At 36.4% G+C, this 19,884-nt stretch overlaps 2 protein-coding genes and 1 pseudogene across 2 annotated transcripts; all 3 read left to right on the top strand.

The window, feature by feature from the left end:
- The first annotated feature begins 6,844 nt into the window (after nucleotides 1-6,844).
- Nucleotides 6,845-7,494, top strand: LOC122595025 (annotated as a pseudogene).
- A 6,340-nt stretch (nucleotides 7,495-13,834) lies between these two features.
- LOC122595024 (vacuolar iron transporter homolog 4-like) lies at nucleotides 13,835-14,532 on the top strand. Its single transcript, XM_043767304.1, has one exon. It carries the CDS (start codon nucleotides 13,857-13,859, stop codon nucleotides 14,502-14,504), a length of 648 nt encoding a protein of 215 aa, XP_043623239.1. The 5' UTR covers nucleotides 13,835-13,856; the 3' UTR covers nucleotides 14,505-14,532.
- Nucleotides 14,533-18,446: 3,914 nt separating this feature from the next.
- LOC122595026 (vacuolar iron transporter homolog 4-like) lies at nucleotides 18,447-19,255 on the top strand. Its single transcript, XM_043767305.1, has one exon. It carries the CDS (start codon nucleotides 18,533-18,535, stop codon nucleotides 19,169-19,171), a length of 639 nt encoding a protein of 212 aa, XP_043623240.1. The 5' UTR covers nucleotides 18,447-18,532; the 3' UTR covers nucleotides 19,172-19,255.
- Nucleotides 19,256-19,884: the final 629 nt, after the last annotated feature.

Here is a 19,884-nt window from a genome sequence, read left to right as displayed (position 1 = left end):
TTTTTACCTTTAACAATATCAAAACCTTTTTAAGCATATTTATGGAACTAACAAATTAACCACATCTATTACTTTAAAAATTCAAAATATAACTTTTTATTCTTACTAGCATATGATTATTTTACATTTCAACTTGTTTAATTTTTAGTATATTGAATATCTTTACTATATTATACGAGTTATAATTATTTTCCATCGAGTAATCTATTGTAAGGATGGACATATTGACTTGGAAATAGAAGCCCGACTGAGACTCATATGGTCCGATCCTTACGTCCAGATAATTTTCTACTATTTCGGGTTTCGAGTCAGATAATTGGTTTAGAATGATGACGAGTAACAAGTTTGAAGCAAATTTGAGTATATATTGAAATACGCATGGCATTATTGAATGGGTAAAGAGATAGAAAAACAAAATAAATTATGGGGATTTGTTAGTGACAACGCTTAGTGTTGTCAGTAAAAATTAATTGGGTGCATTAAAATTTGTACCTTGCTGTTAAAAAAATCAGGGGGCAGTTTTTAATATATAATGTACAAGTTTTTAAACATGTAATAAGTTGTTAATGACAGTAAGGGCTGTCATTATCATTTTCCTAAATTATGAACAAGTATGAATAGAGAAAGATGCAAAAATTAGTATATGAGTTTACTTTTTTGTAATAGTTCAAATCTACTATATTAGTATAATCTAATATATCATATATGAGTGGTATACCAAATCATATATGAGTAACATAATGATATTATTTCGCTTTAAAAAAAATGCTTATATATTTTATTCTGGTTCATTTATTTTAAAATTTGTTTTGATGGTACACTATACGTATCACTAACACTTTTTTCACTACATACACATCTAACGCTTTCTTATGAGGTTTTTTTTTAATTTTATTTCATCCTATACCTAAATTAAAATTTACAAATACTGATACATGTGTATACATACGGACGGGACAGTAGGGGTGTTCGTGGTTTGGTCTTTACCAGGTTAAACCGTAAATTGAACCGTTTAAAAAACTGAAAAAAACCAAACCGTTTTGAATTAAGTTTTGGGTTTGGTTTGTAGCCAAAACCGAATTATATATTTGTTTTTGGTTTGGTTATGGGTTTATGATAATGAATTTGGTTAAACCGAAAAAACCGAATAACTTATATTCCTTTTATGTATTATCAAAAATATTTATACATATATACTTTTTTGTATGGATAGTTATTATTGTATTTTTTACTTTTGTTTTCTATTTGTTTATTATATTGATTTCTTCTAAAATTAGAATAATTCAATTGATAAACAATGTAAGACTTGATAAAAAAAATTTAATAAGGATAACAAATAAGAGTTTAGTTGTTTCAGTTATGTTACTTATTTATTCATATTGTACTTGAAGTCTAAATTTACTATTTCGGTGCAAATTGAAATTATTTTGGTTGAAACACAACCTAGACAAACAAAAATTGTGAATTTGTGTTTTTCATATTTGGTTTTTTCGGTTTTAAACTGAAACTGAAGCAAATTCTAATTTGGTTTTTGGTTTGGTTTTTTCATTTTGAATTAGGTTTTGGTTCGGTAAAACAAAAATAAAAAAAACGAAAAATCCGAACCAAATAGACCGAATAACCGAAAACCGAACCGATGAACACCCCTACGGGACATCATATATCAAATAAAGAATGAGTCTACATTATAATCAGCTCTAACTTAAAGAAAAACGAGCATGGTACCCACGCAATGCGATGACGGTGGTGTAGAAGACGGTATAGTGGTGGCGGTGATGGTACTGTTGGTGGTGGTGGCGGTGTCAAGTGGTGTAGGTTGATGTAATTGTGATAATGAAAAGTTTTAGAAGACAAGGGTATCAAGTGTTAAGTATTAAAATAAGGGTTTATGGTGTAAATTAATTCATTAAGGGCAAAATTGCTATAAAACTCTTTCTATAGTGGGTTTTTATTAAGGGGCAATTTAGTAATTTCGTATGTGACATATGAGTAACTATTTTTATTTTGAGAGAGGTGTATAATCTTTATATAGGAGTATGGATAAAGCTTCATTTACATTGTATTCTCGAGTTCTTATTAAAAGAAAAGAAAGGAGAAGATTGGATAGGGGAAGAAAGGATAGAAATTTACATAAAAAAAATGCATTCTCGAATTGAAATAAAAAAAAAAGAAAGTTAATAGTTAAATGTATTCTTGAGTTAAAAGGGAAGGAAAAGAAAGGATAAAAAGATACAATTTTACATTTATAACCTTGTAGTAGTTAAAACATTTATATAAGTTTGAAGGGTATAATAATAATTTGACCACTTTTCCTTCCAAATCTTGTCAAAAGTGTCAAGAAAGTTTTGGGATTAAATTATCTTATTTTTTCCTTTCTTTCCTTTCCCTTTCTTTTAAAACAAAAACTTAAGAATACAAAAAACTAAAAATTTCTTACTTTTTCTTTTTTTATCTCTTCAAAATAAATCTTGAGAATGCACTCAAGGTTAGTGAACACCCAACGAGTTGAGTCGGACTGGATTTTAACGTGTACTCAACTAGTCATCCCTAAATCATGTTGTTCGTTGTAAGTTGAAGTCGAAAACCCAAAATAATCAAACGATTCCAACTAAAATCCAAACCACCATCAACATTAACATCCTCTCTTGAGAGTTTCACAAACCAAAAGCATCTCTCCAACAATGGAAACCAAATCCAAACCAAAACCAAAACCAAAACCAAATCAAACCAAAATCCAACCTCAACGCAAACGCTTACTTTCAAACCCAAACCCAAATCAAAACAAACCAATCGTCACTATCCCATCATCTTCCTCTGATGATGCAACACTGTCATCATCATCTTCCGATGAGCGCGTGAAGAAGACGCGAGACTTGCCCAACTTGTCTGACTGCCATGGCTGCGGTGTACGGATCAACTATACAAACCCTAGAGAAAGGCTGCAGCCCCTGGTTAGTAATTGGCGCGTGGTTTTGCTGTGTAAGAAATGCTTTAAATTTGTTGATATGGGCAAGCTCTGTAAGTATTGTTTTGAATTTGTTGATGATGTTAATGATTGTTTTAAGTGTTTTGATTGTGGAAATTGTGTTCATAGAGATTGTGTTGAAAAGTATGGTCCCGGGTCGGGTTATGGGTCTGGTCCGGTTAATGGGTCCGGGCTGGGTAAAGGGGTTACGATTTGTGTGGATTGTTGGATACCTGATGGGATTTTGAAGCGGTTTCGGGTTACAAAGAGGAAATGCAGGGAAAAGGAGAAGGAGAGTTCGCCGGAGTCTTTAAAGGATGTGGAGATAAACGGGTTTGATACGTTAGGGGAAGAAGTGGAAAGAAAGGTTGCCGCTGCAGTGATGGCGGGTGAGAATGCGTTGAGGAAGGCAGTGGTTGCGAAGAATGCGGTTGCGTTGGCGAAAGGGGTTTTGAATGTTGTTAAAAGTAGGAAGCTTGGAAAAAGGAAGAGTGAGGCTAAGGTTGTGGATGATATGGAGTTGGCGTTTATGTTGCATAGAGCGATTAATAGCTCTCCTAGGACATCTAGGTATGCTTGTTTGAAAAGTGCGCTTAGAGAGGATGATGAACCGTTGGTGTGTTACTCGAGAAAGCGTGCGAGGAAGAAGCGTTTGATGAATGAAGAGAGTTTGGATTTGCCGTTGATTTGTTATTATAGAAGACGTGGAACGTGTGCCTTGAGGAAAGCGGCTTCTTTGGACGTGCCGTTAATGTGTTATTCTAGAAGGATTGATAAACGGGTTTCTGCATCGTCTGCTGGATTGAAGGATTCTAATTGTGCTTCCAATTCAGAGAACAGTTTAAATGGCACCGACTGCCAAGCAAATGAGGGGGGAAGAGTCGATACGAAGCCTCATCGATATGTCTTGAAATACTACAGAATTGGAAAAGGCACACCAAGACCTTCAGTTTTTTCTAAGGATTCTGATTGTGGTTCTTGTATGAATTTTGCTAATTTGATTTCTGATGACATGTATGATACGAGGGATTTTGGAACGGGTAAAGAATGCCAGGAAGTTTGTGGAAAGTGTGAAGATAACCGTTTTTTGTTAAAATACAAGAGATCTAAACCTGATTTCCGCTGTGAAGCTGAAGGGTTTTCTCCACCATTACCTTCAGACCATCCCGAGGACTCCACAACTTTATCTGATCCTTGGCTTCAGGGCCTTCAGCTGTCTTCAGAAGGAGAGCTCTGAACTTTCAGGTATTGTTTCAGTAGTTAGTTGACGATGATGACCTGGAGGTACTCGTATCTGTTCAAATGATTTTTACTTCCCTTGTAAAGTTTCAATCTCTATGTACCTTATATGAGGCTTCTCTATAAATGTAGTTCTTCATGGTTAAAGATGGATATTCTGATTATGTTGTTCTCTCATGCTTGATTTGATGTGTGCTTCATGTTATTCTTTTCTATAATTCTGCTTATTAGTTTGCTTTTGAATAGTAAGTTTAAACAAGGAAAAAACTTGGTATAGGGCTCTTTTTATGCGCTTTATGTAGCTGTGTGACACTGTGCCTCGTTCTTTTTAGCTGTGTGACAAAACTTGGTATAGGGCTCTTTTTATCCTGTAGTATTTTTTGGAATTTAGTTGACTAAATCCCGTTAACAATTTTTTTTTGTCTGTCTATGGAAATGTGTCTTCACTATTTTTACCATAATTCCTAGAGAATTGTGCACGCATGTTGTAGACTTTGCTGAAGTACCCACCAGAAGCTCAGCAAAGTCATTTTGGTGACTCTATTTGTCTAGTGTCTACTGTGAGACAAGTCATTGTGATGCTGTCACTATCTGGTTATATAAAGGATTCATTTATGCTTGCTAGGATTGAGGTCCTAAGATGTATAGCAGGGTACTGTGTCGACTTTGGGAGCATGAGCCAGAAGTTTTGCTTCAGAGGCTTATTAGGTTGGATATGGTTATAAAAGGGTCTGTTGTATAATAGAACTGTAATTGTAATTCTCTCGAGATTTTATTTGAAGGTCCGTTTCTGGCTTTTTGTTAGTGATCGATGATGAATTTTTCTATCCATTCATCGTTTTGGTTTACTGAAATCTAGTCTGTCACAGTATTACTCCAAGTTCCTACTCTTTTGAAACCACAGAAACAGTGCTGCCCTATCAAGTGATTTGACTTGCTTAACGTGAGCCTCTAAGTTCCCTTTTTTTTACTTGGTGTATGCTTCTCCGATGAAAATTTGAAATGTTAAGCAGGTACGTCCGTATGAATTTGTTGAGTATTACCTAAGTGGCACAACTGCCAATAATAACCAAATACAAAGTTGGGGACCAAAGTTAAAGGTTTCTGTAAGTAGTAATGATCACAATGTTCAAATTTATATATTTTGCATAAAAGAATGTTGCAATAAGTACAGGATATTTTAAAATGAAAATGTTGTTGATTTCATTAGACTGGAGTATAGTTTTTTTTAATATAAACTATAAAGCTAGCAAAGGGAAACTAAAAATAGGTTATGACATGTTGTTACATATGCTTACTCCACTGTTCACTGCTTCACATTTAAGGAGATGTGATGTGTATAGTGATAGCCCAGGTTTTTTCCTAGAATGCATAACAGGTTAACAGGACATTGATATATATATATATATATATATATATAATATGTACATGACTTTCGATGCAATGCATAAGATGATATTCATTGATTTGTAACTATAATCAATGCATTAGTCATCCATCTATACAAGAACATGAAGTTTAGATTGCGAGATTGATCTTTTTGAAGAAGACGGAAAGGGATGTTAGAGTTGCTACTATTTGTCAATAAAAAGCTTACAAGATTTAGAATTACATCAACCCTGAAGTTACATAAATATAGGAGACTAATGGGGTATAATAAATTCATAGACCATGCTAATGATCATAAATAGATGATAAGCCCCTGAACAAAATTTAGTGTCAGCTCATGCATATATAATGAAATTATGAATTTACTTGATTTCAATAGGAATATGACTGCTGTTTTTAATTAATTCTGTTAATATGATATGTTTTTTCATTGTATAAACTTTACTTTCCTCTCATATATATGTTAGTTCTCCACTCCTTGTAGATTGTACACCCCCAGTTTATGTTTTGGGTCTTTTGTTTCGATTTTTGTATTCTGCAGTCCTTGATTTTCTTAAACTAATCTATCCATGCTCTCTACGGAGCGCGCTCTTTTGATTTATGTTGTACAACCAAAAGTTTATGCAGTATTCAATAGAAATGTTATCCTATATTGGCATCATTTTCCTAGGAGTGTTTATTTTCAATTTATAAATTATCTTGTGCTGAGGATGTTTTCAAATGCAGTTCCGAATTTCGTATACACAAGAATTTATTACATAGTAGACAATAATCAAGAAAACATATGTACGTGCATTTCTATGCTTCTAATCATGTTTGCCAATACAATTTAATGTATCTCCTGGAATGCTTTATATGAAATAGTTATCTAGGTGTGACACTATTGTTGACTTTTGACACTGTCTTTAGCTTGAAAACAAATGTACATGTATTTTTATGCTTTTAATCATGGTTGCCAACACAATTTAATCTATCTCGTGGAATGCTTATTATGAAATTGTTATCTAGGTGTGACACTATCGTTCACTTTTGACAGTATCTTTAGCTTTTCAGACCATCTTTTGGTGACCATTATAGATAACTATATATTATATAATACTTGGGTAGACCTACTCATGCATGCTATATATATATATATACATATATCCTATGGAAGGCGCTCTATCTTTGACTAGCAAGTATCAATAATTGTTGTGCTAATTCACATAACAATCTTGGCAATATAGAATTCTATTTGCTGCTTTCATAATAATGGCTGTAAAAACCGATGTATGCATTCCGGTTTCTGCGGATAGATCGGGACATGAACATAGCCAGATTTTTGTAGAAAACGACTTTGACTACTTGCAAAGGGGACGATGGCTGCTGCTGTTCCGGGAGCCACTCATGGACTAGTTCTGTTGCATCTCTGATGATGGGTGTTGGGGCTGTTAAACAAGATGTGAGAGCCATGATTCTTAGTGGATTTGGTGGTTTAGTTGCCTGTGCTTGCAGTATGGCAATTGGTGAATTTGTTTCCGTCTACTTTCAACGAGATGTGGAGGTGGCTCAGATGAAAAGAGAGAAGAGAAGTACAGGGAACAATGAGAAAAGTGAGAAGGAAGCACTACCAAATCATGCCCTTACTTTCATGCTGCTGCAGTATCGGCTCTTGCTTTTATGTTAGGGGCAATCATGCCCTTACTTTCTGCTGCTTTTATAGTGGACCATTAGATTAGGCTCGGAGTGGTGGTAGCCACTGTGAGCTTAGGGCTTGTGTGTTTTGGCCTTTTGGGTGGATTGGAGCTGTTTTAGCGAGAAGTCCTGTGGTGAAGGCTTGTTTGAGGATTGTGGTTGGGGGTTGGGTTGCTATGGCCATTACTTTTGCATTGACCAAGTGGATAGGCTCTATTGAGTTGTAGTATTTCAGTTATGTGTCTTGCATTTTACTATGACATGATTGTTGTTCTGATTTCAACTGTATATCCCTTTTTCTCCGATTGATGTTCATTGATAAGTTTTGTATCATGCTCTAATGATCTGAATCTCATGTATCTTTCTTTATCTGTTAGTAAGTAACTCCCAATGCCGTCTTCCACGGGTTTTGGGTCCCAATACCGTCTTCGACAGTGTATGGGGGAGGTTGATATGTAGACAACCTTACCCCTACCAAAGGTAGAGAGGCTACTTCCAGGTTCTACCATAGGTAGAAAAGGACCTCCAGCCTTGCTGGGCATGAGGATCGAACCCATGACCTCTGTTTCTTTATCTGTTAGTGTATTCTCTTATTGCTATGGTACTGTGTTCAACAGGATGAATTTGCGATTTGCTAGAGAATGTATACTTCATTGTTTGGCTAATGAATAACCAGTGTTTACTTGTTATAGGATTGGATGACTACATACCTTGCCAGTATTTTCATCGACATCTCGAGTTACTTATCCTTGTTTTAGATATGTAGTTTTGTGTTTCCACTATGAAATACTCCCTTCATCCCAAACTAAGTGTCCACAACAAAGTCAATATATAAGAGAACAATTATTTTCAGACAAACTAATCATAAAAGTAGACATTCATTTTAGGACGGAGGGAGTAGCATGATGCTCAAGTTCTTCATCTAATAAACACTTGTTACTTGTTACTTGTTTGGGAGGCTGTTACTTGTTAGAACGAGGAAGATGGTGATATGGTTCATGGTTGTGTATTATTTCGGCAACCAACATTTTTATCATAATCAGATTAGGCAATCAGTATATCCATGATTATAGAATAAAACTATAAAAGGCAATAGTATTAAATTTATAGATAACTCTATATATTGGGATTATGAGATCTAGTTTAGTTTGTTCGATTCGATATGGATTCTAGGTTTTAGTTAACCATCATTTAGAGATGTGTTTTTGTTAGGTATAAAACTGCACACACACACAATAACCAGAAAATAACAAGAAAGAAAGACACGAGAGATTTAACGTGGTATCTCACACTAAACTGTGTGAACTAATCCACGGGGGGCAAAGAGGCTTTCTGATTATTAATCCACACAATACATGTACAAAAGACAAAAAGTATATATAGGCTAAGATTGGGGTTGCTAAACTTGCTCCCCGAGTTTCCTAACAAACGAGCCTAATTTAATTAATAAAGGCCTGCTGTAATTTAGCTCAAACAGAAAGAAGGCCTGCTGCCTTTAGAGCTGTTGGAACTTTCACAATCAATTAAGGCCGACCGCCTTAATTATGACTTTTATTAGCCTTTTAATGGGCTGGACCGTAGACAACAATAACCAACAATCTCCCACTTGGTGTCTTCGGACCTCGAACTGCACCATCTTCAATCTCTTCTGTACATCTGTATTAAGAACCAAATCCTGTTCTTCAATGTGCCCTATTTGCCCCCGGGCCTCCTTATCAGTTCACGTGAAGGCCTGCTGAAACTATTGAGTTTGAGCTCATCAATCACAACTATCTCTGCCCCTGACTCGTTCTCTGCCTCTACCGGCTCCCACTAAAACGAACTACCAGATCCTGAGAAATCCTGAGAACAAACACTCTCCTTTATAAGCAAGAAATTATCTGGAGAGACTTTATTAGTCGAAATCCTGGTTTTGACAACCCATTGTCGTCTGGAAGCTGTAACTGAAGCTTTGACTATCTTACGACCAATGCTCCCACTGTCACGATGTCCCTTGACTGGTCTAACCTTTCGAACTCGTTCATCCTGAATCTTCACATTGGCTCTAGGTTTCTCTCTTGCAAAGCAAACCCTCTTCTGCCCACAAGATTCCGTGAACCGGACTTCCTTCTTCTTCAGAACTGATCTATTCTGATCTTCTGATGTCAAACTAACAAAGTATAACGAACCTCTCTTGTGTCCACGAGCTATCACGAGATTACCTTTAACAACTTTGCACTGCCCATTCTTGAACTTAACCTCGTGCCCCGAGTCATCCAACTACCCAACTAAAATTAAACTATTCTTCAAGCTTGGAATAACCCTTGCGTTTCTCAAAGTCCAAGTAGTACCGACTGAAGTTACCAAATCAACATCTCCTATGCCCGTAACTTCAAGTATATCATCATTTGCCAGCTTAACCTTTCCGAAGTCCCCTATTTTAAGATTCTTCAACGTCTCACTGTCGTGGGTAACATGAAACGAAGCACCAGAATCCATTACCCAGGAATCCACACTACTTTCTACACTACAGATTAAAGCATCTGCTTCATCATCTGAAACAAAAGTAGTATTCATCTCTTTCTTTTCATTCGGACATTGATTCCTAAAATGACCGACCTCCTTACAGGTCACATCATTACGAGCCTTAGACTGACTCCTTTTTCTGTTTCCGCTTCTACTACCCCTGTTATTACTCCTTCCTCTACCTACATTCAACAAGTCACTCGATGACTCGACAGAATTTCGTCTGACGGCTTCGCCTAGAATTAAATCTCGAATGCCTTCAAAAGTGAGCTTTTTGGATCCCGCTGAACTTGTAACGGCTATAACAGTTCCGGACCAATTGTCAGGTAACGAAGATAACAGTAGCAAAGCCTAGACCTCATCAACGAATTTTATCTGCATTGACGGAAGTCTAGACAAAATCGAGTTCATATTATTGATGTGCACTGTTACTGAACTTCCTTCCTTCATCCTTGTATTCTCCAAATCTCGAATCAAGAAAACTTTATTTGCTGCCGAAGGCTTCTCGTACATATTAGACAACGCATCCATGATTTCCTTCACTGTATTCTCTTTCAGAATATTGAAAGCAACATCCTTAGATAATGTCAGCCGAATAATTGCCTTGGCTTTCTTATCCAAAGTATCCCATTCGTCTTGTTTTATACTCTCCGGTCTTTCACCCGACAACACCACATCCAATTCCTTCTGAACTAGCAAATCCTCTACTTGCATCTTTCACCAACTAAAATCTTTCCCGTTGAACTTTTCAATAGTAAACTTTCCATCTTCTGCCATTACAATGACTCGATGAACAAACTGTTTACAAAGAAAAACAGATCAACCTGGGCAGAAAAACAGCACCAACAGTGTTTTTTCAGCAGCAGAATGGCAGCAGAACAGCGGCAGCCCCCGAAACAGCTGTTTCACAGCTGCAGTAAAGCTAATTCAGTGGTGTTTAAAGACGACAGAACCCTAGCAGTTGGCTGGAGTTCAAACAGAAGCTGCAGCAGATGGTTTTGGCCGGAACCCTAATCTGGGTGACGGCTGGGTAGGTGACGGCTATGTGATCTGTGTGAAACCTGCTCTGATACCACTTGTTAGGTATAAAACTGCACACACACACAATAACCAGAAAATAACAAGAAAGAAGGACACGAGAGACTTAACGTGGTATCTCACACTAAACTGTGTGAACTAATCCACGAGGGGCAAAGAGGCTTTCTGATTATTAATCCACACAATACATGTACAAGAGACAAAAAGTATATATAGGCTAAGATTAGGGTTGCTAAACTTGCTCCCCAAGTTTCCTAACAAACGGGCCTAATTTAATTAATAAAGGCCTGCTGTAATTTAGCTCAAACAAAAAGAAGGCCTGCTGCCTTTAGAGCTGCTGGAACTTTCACAATCAATCAAGGCCGACTGCCTTAATTCTGACTTTCATTAGCCTTTTAATGGGCTGGGCCGTAGACAACAATAACCAACAGTTTTCTTTCGAAACTAGACCGTATAGCTATTAGCGTTGGCTCATCTCTTGTGTTGTTTATGGTACTCGTTACCATCATTTATTGCTATATTGTTTAACTTGAAGTCTTTAACCTTCTATATAGTTAGTGTATATTTTCAATCTGGATCTTAGCAGACACTGAAGACAATGCACAGTTTTCTGCTTTCACCTATGCTGTTTTTTATAGCATACTACTCTTTGCTCTACAGTTTAAGGAAACCACTTACTTTAGTTTTGGCCACTCTCAAGTTATTATAGCTCAAACTAAGTTTTGAGTGTTCTTCTCTGCATGCGGTGATTTCAACATTTTGCATAACGAGTTCCTCTCAAGATGCAGGTTTCCTTCAAAAGTTTTGCCGTCAAGCTCGAGGTTCTATTTCTTTATTTACTCTTTTCTTTCAATGTCTGTATTTTTAATTAGAATATGGAAATTGATATAAATTAAATACCAGGTTAGGTAATATCACTGTTATTGTGTTGCCCGAAACTATTTGTTCAGAAAATGGTTTACTATATCAGAAGTGGAGCCCTTTCTTTCAGTTGATCTTTATTTAATGGGTGGTGTGGATTCCACACTCTTCCAATTTTTTAATGCATCTTTTCACCGCTTGTGGATTACACACTCCATCTTAGTTTTCTAGTGTTTCAAGTTTTTTATTTACTTATTTAGCGGATTGTGGCAGTTGTGTGGATCCCCACTTTTCCACCACTTGTTGATGGCACACTCTATTCAGTTTTATAGTGTTTCAATTTTATATTGAACAGATTGTGGCAGTTGTGTGGATTCCGTATCTTTGATTAATCCAACTTTAGCTTTGGACTGCAGTTTTTTTCCTTTTCATTATACCAAATATAAGCTCTCAAAGTGTTGCCAATGGATGCTCTGTCTTTAAGGCCGTGTCTTAGATGTGTGTGTAATTGGGGCACTTTTATGCTATATATGCTCACTATTTTCTCTTTAGTCACTATTTTCTCTTTAGTCACTATTTTCTCTTTAAGGGCGTGTCGTAGTAGTTTATCCTGGGGATCTAAATACTGCTTCAGATAACCGTTATGAAAATTGATTATTAAAGTTCTAGGCACATTAATAGTTCTACCATCATGAAGACAGGACAGAAAGTGTAGAAAGGCAAAACCAGTAACTGCATGTGGTGCATAACTGCACACGTCTTTTAGATTCACATACTAAAACATGAACTACGAAAATTTTCATGATTTGCTTTAAGGGCTATCTGTGGGAGTCATGAGACATATCCTGCCAGTAGTTCAAATATTTTTGTGCTCTCCAGGAGCTACTACATGGTCACTAGTGAGGATTATTTACGAGTTGACATAGGAGTTATATTTAGCGCCATCTCTTATAGAAAACGAGAACATATCAAACAAGAATTCTATATTTTTTAGGGTCATCAGTATGCATCTGATTTACTTTTGTGTGGATTTCATACTCCTTGTATATATATATTTAAAATCATCTTTCCACTATGTGTGAAGTCTTTATTTTTTAATTATTATTTATGAACTAAATGGTGGCAGTAGTGTGCATTCCACAAGCCTTATGTTTTTTAATGATCAATCTTCCAACTTCTGTAGGTTATCTCATACACCTTTCCCTAGTGTTCTATGTATTATTTGTTTTCTAGATTTATGAGGCTGATAATGTAGAAATATATGTGTTTTAGTAGTTAGTAGTTACCATCATTTCTTCTGCTGTTACAATGCCTCTGAGGCTCTGAGCTTTGGTATTTAGCACTCAAAATCTGGAAAATTTATTTAGGAATGTTCAGTTCACACTGTACTATGAACAGACCATTCATGGAAATGGTCACAGAAATTTGAATTCTTTTTCTGTGTTGGACTCTGAAGATCTAGACTGTTATTTCAGTTGGCTCTAGGGAATAAACATGGCTCTTTTGAAAAGTTCTCTAACTTCTTTGATGCATGTTAGTATTTTTGTATTTTGAAATAGACCAACAAGCCTTTAGGATCCAAGGTGTATATAAGGCTCTCCATCAACCAAGTGATTTGGGTTCAAGATCCAGACTGGGGAAGGGTGAAGGTTAAGTGACATTGTTACACTAGTATCAAGAAATGGAATCATAGATAAAGAATTAAGGAACAGAAATTGGAAGTGAAGCAGATGAAAGAAGTTAGTATCATCTTCCATACTTAGCATTTGCATATGCTCCGAGTGCTAAAATGTACAGCCAAGTCATAATGAATTCTTAATCTATATTAAGCTATGATATTTGGTATACAATATAATACATCGTAGACTGGTACACAATAATATAGCTTAGACAATAGTCAAGTTATGCATTCATAAGATTGTCATAATGGCTGCTGTTATAGTTATATCTATTACTTGCTATGCTTTATTTAAAATATTACTAGCAGGGTCTTGTGGATTACACACTATCTTTAACTTTTTGCACCATCTGCAGATTAATCATCATAGACAAACATATACTATATTCTATTTATGTAGACTCACGTTTACATACTATATATACCCATTAAGAGGGACTCTAACTTCCACAAGTTAGTTCATTTATCATTCTTCGTGATATAATACCCTTTTGTTCTTCTATCTCCATGTCTGTACAAAATGATGTATGCATTCCTGTTTCTGAGGACAAATCCGAATGGGAAGTTGGCCAAGTCACCCAAGTGTCTTTAGAGGAAAGTTTCGACTACTCGCAAAGGGGACAGTGGCTCCGTGCTGCTGTTCTGGGAGCCACTGATGGTCTAGTTTCTGTTGCATCTTTGATGATGGGTGTTGGAGCCGTCAAACACGATGTGAGAGCCATGATTCTTACTGGCTTTGCTGGTTTAGTTGCTGGCGCTTGCAGTATGGCTATAGGTGAATTTGTTTCAGTCTACTCCCAACGAGACGTTGAGGTGGCCCAGTTAAAGAGGCAGAATATCGTTACTGGAGATGATAATAGAAGTGAGAAGGAAGCACTGCCGAATCCTGTTCAGGCAGCTGTAGCATCAGCAGTTGCATTTATGTTAGGTGCCATTATACCCTTACTCGCTGCTGCTTTTGTAATGGACCATAAGGTTAGGCTGGGTGTGGTGGTAGCCACAGTGAGCTTGGCACTTGTGGTTTTTGGGTGGGTTGGAGCTGTTTTAGGTAGGAGTCCGGTAATGAAGTCTTGTTTTAGGATTCTTGTTGGAGGGTGGATGGCTATGGCCATTACATTTGGACTGACTAAGTGGATAGGCTCTACTGGACTATAGCTTTACAGTAGTTTGTATTTTACCTGGTTGCTATAACATGATTTCTGTATTCATGAATATGTGAAGTGATATAATAGAAGTCTTTTTTTTTTTATAATAACACTGGCTATTGTACTGCTGCTCACTTGCTTGAGGTAACTGTTTGGTAAACGGTAAGTATACTGCTTGTAATAATCATTATGTAAATTTGATTTACCTGGACATAAAGTTTATAGCACTATGGGTAGATATAAGACCATGAAGGCAGAACGAATAGCTAAACCAATAAGTGGAACGGAAGTAATCGAATGCTCATACATCCTTTCCTTGCATTAGTTCCCGCTTTTCCACATTCACTTGAGGGAGAGAGCAAGTATAAATTATTGCTTTAGGCTTTTGAGCCTTTATCCTAGGACAGAAGCCTTTACTTAAACTTGAGCGGCTGTAGTTTTGCCACATCCCCTTACTAAGATAGTAATTCCTCTGAAATTTAAAAAATAACATTTTTATAAATAAAGAGGAAAGGTATGTAAACATCATAAGGCTCTGTGATAAAAACCAATACAATTTAATTTTTTAAAAGGGGAAAGAATAATCATATCTTACTACCGTTAATGGATTTAATGGCCCTTTAAAATCACATTGCAACTTGCATATATAGGGCTAATTTGTTTCAGTTTCCTCCCACGAGATATAAAGGTGGCTCAGATGAACAGAGGTAAATGAATTTATGGAGATGATGATAGAAGTGAGATGCAAACACTGCCAAATCCCAGCTTTTAAATTTATGGTAGAGGCCATTATGCCCTTACCTACTGTTACTGCTGCTTTTATAATTGACCACAACTTAGGCTGGGTGTGGGGGTAGCCACAGTGAGCTTGGCGTTTGTGCTTTATTGGTGGATTGGAGCTATTTTTGGAAGGTGTCTGGTGGTAAAGCCTTGTTTAAAGATTCCAGTTGGAGGGCGGATGACTATGACTATTAATTTCTTATTGACCAAGTGGGTGTTGGGTTTATGGAGACTTGATAATGCAGCCCAGTTTAGAAGGTTGTTAAGGTAATAGGCCTTAAACAGAAGCAGCCCTTAATTTACTAGGCCCGGTTTGTTAGGTAACTTGGGGATCTAGTTATGTATTATTTATAGTTGTCATGTAGTTGTAATTCCAGAGTGAGAGAGTTGAGGTAGAAAGCTTTGATAAAATATTTTAGTTGCAACTCGTGGATTAGTTCGTACAGTTTAGTGTGAGATACTACGTTAAATCTCTCGTGTCCTTCCTTCTATTGTGTGTGTGTGCAGTTTTATTCCTAACAGTGGGTAGGCTATACTGGACTGTAATTTCACATTTCAGTACAACATGATTTCTGTATTTTTCAATAGTAGATGTGACAAAATAAAGAACCCCCCTGTTTCTGTAATACCTACCAATGCTTATTGTGTTTCCTAAGACAAATGATTGATGTATTAGAGAAGGAGCCGTCTTCTTTTGAAATTCATCTTTATGAGGGCGGGGGTCTTTTGGTTACCACACTCCCTTTTATTTAATTTATCATTCCAACGTTTATGGACTGCACACTCTAGTGTCAGTTTCTTATTTGTTTATTTTTAATATTTTCAAGATATTGTTTTAATTATATATTTAACGGGGTTGTGGCAGTCGTGTGGATTCCACAATCTTTAATTTTCAATTGACATTGTTTAATCCAACTTAAGCTGTACACTTTCTTCTTTTCATTATAATAAACTTAAGTAATCAAAATGTTTCCACCATCATGACCCTGACAAACAGGGACCATGATTTTTGACTCGATAGTCTTTGTTTTTTTTTTCATGCGGTGCACTGATTTAATTTTAATTCTGCAGATAGATTTGACTTTGAGTATCAAGCTGCGAAAATCTCAGCCCTCAGGTTCCTTGCCAAATTTTCTTCTTTTCAGACTTTAGCTTCAACTTGAAACTGTGTTATGTTGCAAATAGCTATCAATTATAGTTACTTCCGTGGTCTATACCTAATATGAGCTATAAATTAAACTAGTATTGTCATGTGGTTCCCACATCTCTATAGTAGTAATTGTTAAACTTTCCAACTTTAGTGTGGAATGGCCACTCATTCCAGTTTATTATGCTAGATATAGACTTTCCAAATATCACTTATTCATTTTCCCTTTATATGAGTGCCATCCTACACAGCCATCCATCTATTGACTTATGGTGTCCTTGTCTAGTTTGGATTTGTTAAAGTTGGTGAACTATTTGTCTAAGAGGCACCATGTTTTCCAATAAAGGTTCAATTTATAATTTTCAATTGTTTTAGATTTCTGCGTGTATTTTTGCATAAACGTCTGGAAAACCTGTTTGGATCAGTACATATAGAGCTGTTTGATTTTAATGACGAATGATAGGATATTATGAACTATAAGCTTGGCATTTTGTTTTCCAGTTGTTCAACGAGCATACCTTGATAATTTATTCATCAACATGGTCGTTATAGAGGAAACATGCTGCAGTAGCATAATCTATTTGTAGGATATCAGAAGGCTATTCTCTAATTATCTGATTTTCTTTTCTGTAGTTACTCTGACTGCATCATCCATCCAAATACTTAACTCATTTTCTGATATCTGTAAATGAGAAATTGAGCGGGTTGGGCAAGAGGTCAGATTTGATATAAATCCAAATATTCTATGATTGGGCAAAATGGTTACGCTGGTTGTACTGTAGTCACAAATATTACAGCGATCCATTCTTTTTAATCTGATTGTGTGTTTCCTATGTAGTTGTTTTTTTATATTCTACATGTTTGAGCCCTTATCAGTGAAAGAAACTCAAAATGGCGAGATTGTACAACGGCTCCTAGCTTGATTGCTTCCATATTGAGGTCCTATTAAGAAAAAAAGGATATGTGACATTGAGCTGAGTTTAACAACATTTTCACTTCAACAAGCTTTTCCATGAACCCGCATTTATGTCAACAAAAGGTTAGATGTCAATGGATGAAGAAAAAAAATATATGTAGTTTAACAATCCCACACACCTTTACCCAATTTACCCCCTCACACACATAAACGTTAAAAGGGAAGAAGGAAACTCGGTGTGCTTAATGTGTCACTCTGGCGCATTTGGATATGCAGATAAAGTAACTATACATATAATTGTATTTCACACTCAACCTTACATCTCTTAACTACTACTTTTAGCACTTTTTTTCTTCATATGATGTTGTGTCTTCTTCTGTTACATTAATGGATGCACGTAATGACATTACCATTCCAATTCCCGGAACAAATATGATAGATTCAGGGTCCATTGTCAATAGTGGAAGATTATGACGGCTCACATTTCAGGAATATGTCATAAATTCATTTCTAATTTAGAGTTAGGTATAGGAAAGAAGAATTAGTACTTCATATAGCTGATTGATTCAGTGATCATAGTGTGGATTTTATGGTTCTTTGACGATAATAAATATTTCAGTTACTATAGCTACAGGATATTATAAGAGGTGGTCCCCTTTATGTAACCTGTAATTAGAAACGGTACCATTACTTATGGCAAAGGTGGGATACATATTATGCATGGAGTCTGTTTTTTTATCAGGTTATGCAGGATAGTTTGCTATTGTGAGTCCTTTCATATATTCGTATCTTTCACTACTTGGGAGTGCACAATGCTTTTTTCTTTTTTCTTGAAGGGCTTTTTGATGTTTCCCTCTTTTAAATATCTAGTGAATGGTGGCAGTCGTGTGGATTCCACAAGCTTTAAATTTTTTTTAAAATTTGTCCAACTTCTGTAGGTAGTGTTGACACTATTTTTATCAAATTTGTGGAATGATTTATTTAAATATCATTATGAGTGGCCTGAGGCTTGCACACTATCTTTAACTTTATGCACCATCTTCACATTGATCACTATATCATACACACACATGCATGCTATATATATATCATATAGCGGGACTCTATCTTTCACAAGTAACTCATCTCTCATATTTTTAGTTCATAATATATTTTTAATTTGTGATATCCTATTTCAATTCCTACTGTGATTATCATGGCTGCACAAAATGATGTATCCGTTGCTGTTTATGGTGACAAATCTGAACAAAACCACACCCAAGTATCTATAGAGGAAGAGTTTGACTACACACAAAGGGGACAGTGGCTGCGCGCTGCTATTCTGGGAGCCACTGATGGTTTAGTTTCCGTTTCATCTCTGATGATGGGTGTTGGAGCTGTAAAACAAGATGTTAGAGCCATGATTCTTACAGGCTTTGCTGGTTTAGTTGCTGGTGCATGCAGCATGGCAATTGGTGAATTTGTTTCGGTCCACTCCCAAAGAGATGTTGAGGTGGCTCAGATAAAGAGAGATAACAGAATTGCGGGAGCCATTGATGACGGTGAGAAGGAAGTACTGCCAAATCCTATTCAGGCGGCTCTAGCATCAGCAGTTGCATTTATGTTGGGTGCCATTGTGCCTTTACTTGCTGCTTCTTTTATAATGGACCACAACATTAGGCTGGGTGTTGTGGTAGCCACAGTGAGCTTGGCACTTGTGGTTTTTGGTTGGGCTGGAGCTGTTTTAGGCGGGAGTCCAGTGGTGAAGTCCTGTTTTAGGATTGTAGTCGGAGGGTGGATGGCGATGGCTATTACTTTTGGACTGACCAAGTGGATAGGCTCTACTGGAGTGTAGACTTTAGAGTTACATCAGATTGTACTTTCAGTTTTTACTGTAACATGTTATTGTTGTGGAAATTTGAGATTTTCTTTTATCCTCTGATTGATCTTCACTGATCCAAGGGCTTCTCCGAGGTAGTGAGGAATGGCTATCTAGTCTTTCATAGTTTCATTCGAATCCCACGTATCTTTTGACCTCCATTTGTAGCACGGGAGTTTACCTAGTGTATGAGTGGAGGTATATGTGAACAACTTAGAAACTGTATCTTGTTATTCGTATTTAGATTTCATCATAAGCATTCACTATCAACTGGCAGGGAACATATATACATTTTATCATGCACTACTAATGCAGTTTTTTAGTGCGACTGCATAATAGCCGGCACACCTTCCTTTTTGATTTAATAAGCATTTAGTATATGGTTTATTAGTTATGCATGTAGTTAGTAAGATGGGAAAGATTGTTATGCCATTGTGCAGCTATGCCTATCAGTCTAGTAACTCATACATCCTCCGCTTTTGCATATGTCGCTACTTTTGTAGAAGAAGTGTTGGTCTGTTGTTATCGGACCTTACACAGTTACACCAAAACAGGATAAACTCTGGTGTATGCCTTCCTTTTTGATAATTTTGTTAACTCGCATAGATTCCTCAGGGTTCAAAACAGCTATTTCATAAGCTGGTTTGCTGTCAATTTTCTTTCTTTACTTGTTCGTTGTGATTTTGGTA

This window comes from Erigeron canadensis, chromosome 4 (genome assembly GCF_010389155.1).
Source record: "Erigeron canadensis isolate Cc75 chromosome 4, C_canadensis_v1, whole genome shotgun sequence".
In the NCBI taxonomy this organism is placed as follows: domain Eukaryota; kingdom Viridiplantae; phylum Streptophyta; class Magnoliopsida; order Asterales; family Asteraceae; genus Erigeron; species Erigeron canadensis.
The sequence above is the reverse complement of the archived record's forward strand: the minus strand, read 5'-3'. Positions and strand labels throughout refer to the sequence as shown.

Coding starts and splice junctions, on each gene's coding strand:
- LOC122595024 (XM_043767304.1), top strand. CDS start 13,857: ATGTCTGTACAAAATGATGTATGCATTCCTGTTTCTGAGGACAAATCC.
- LOC122595026 (XM_043767305.1), top strand. CDS start 18,533: ATGGCTGCACAAAATGATGTATCCGTTGCTGTTTATGGTGACAAATCT.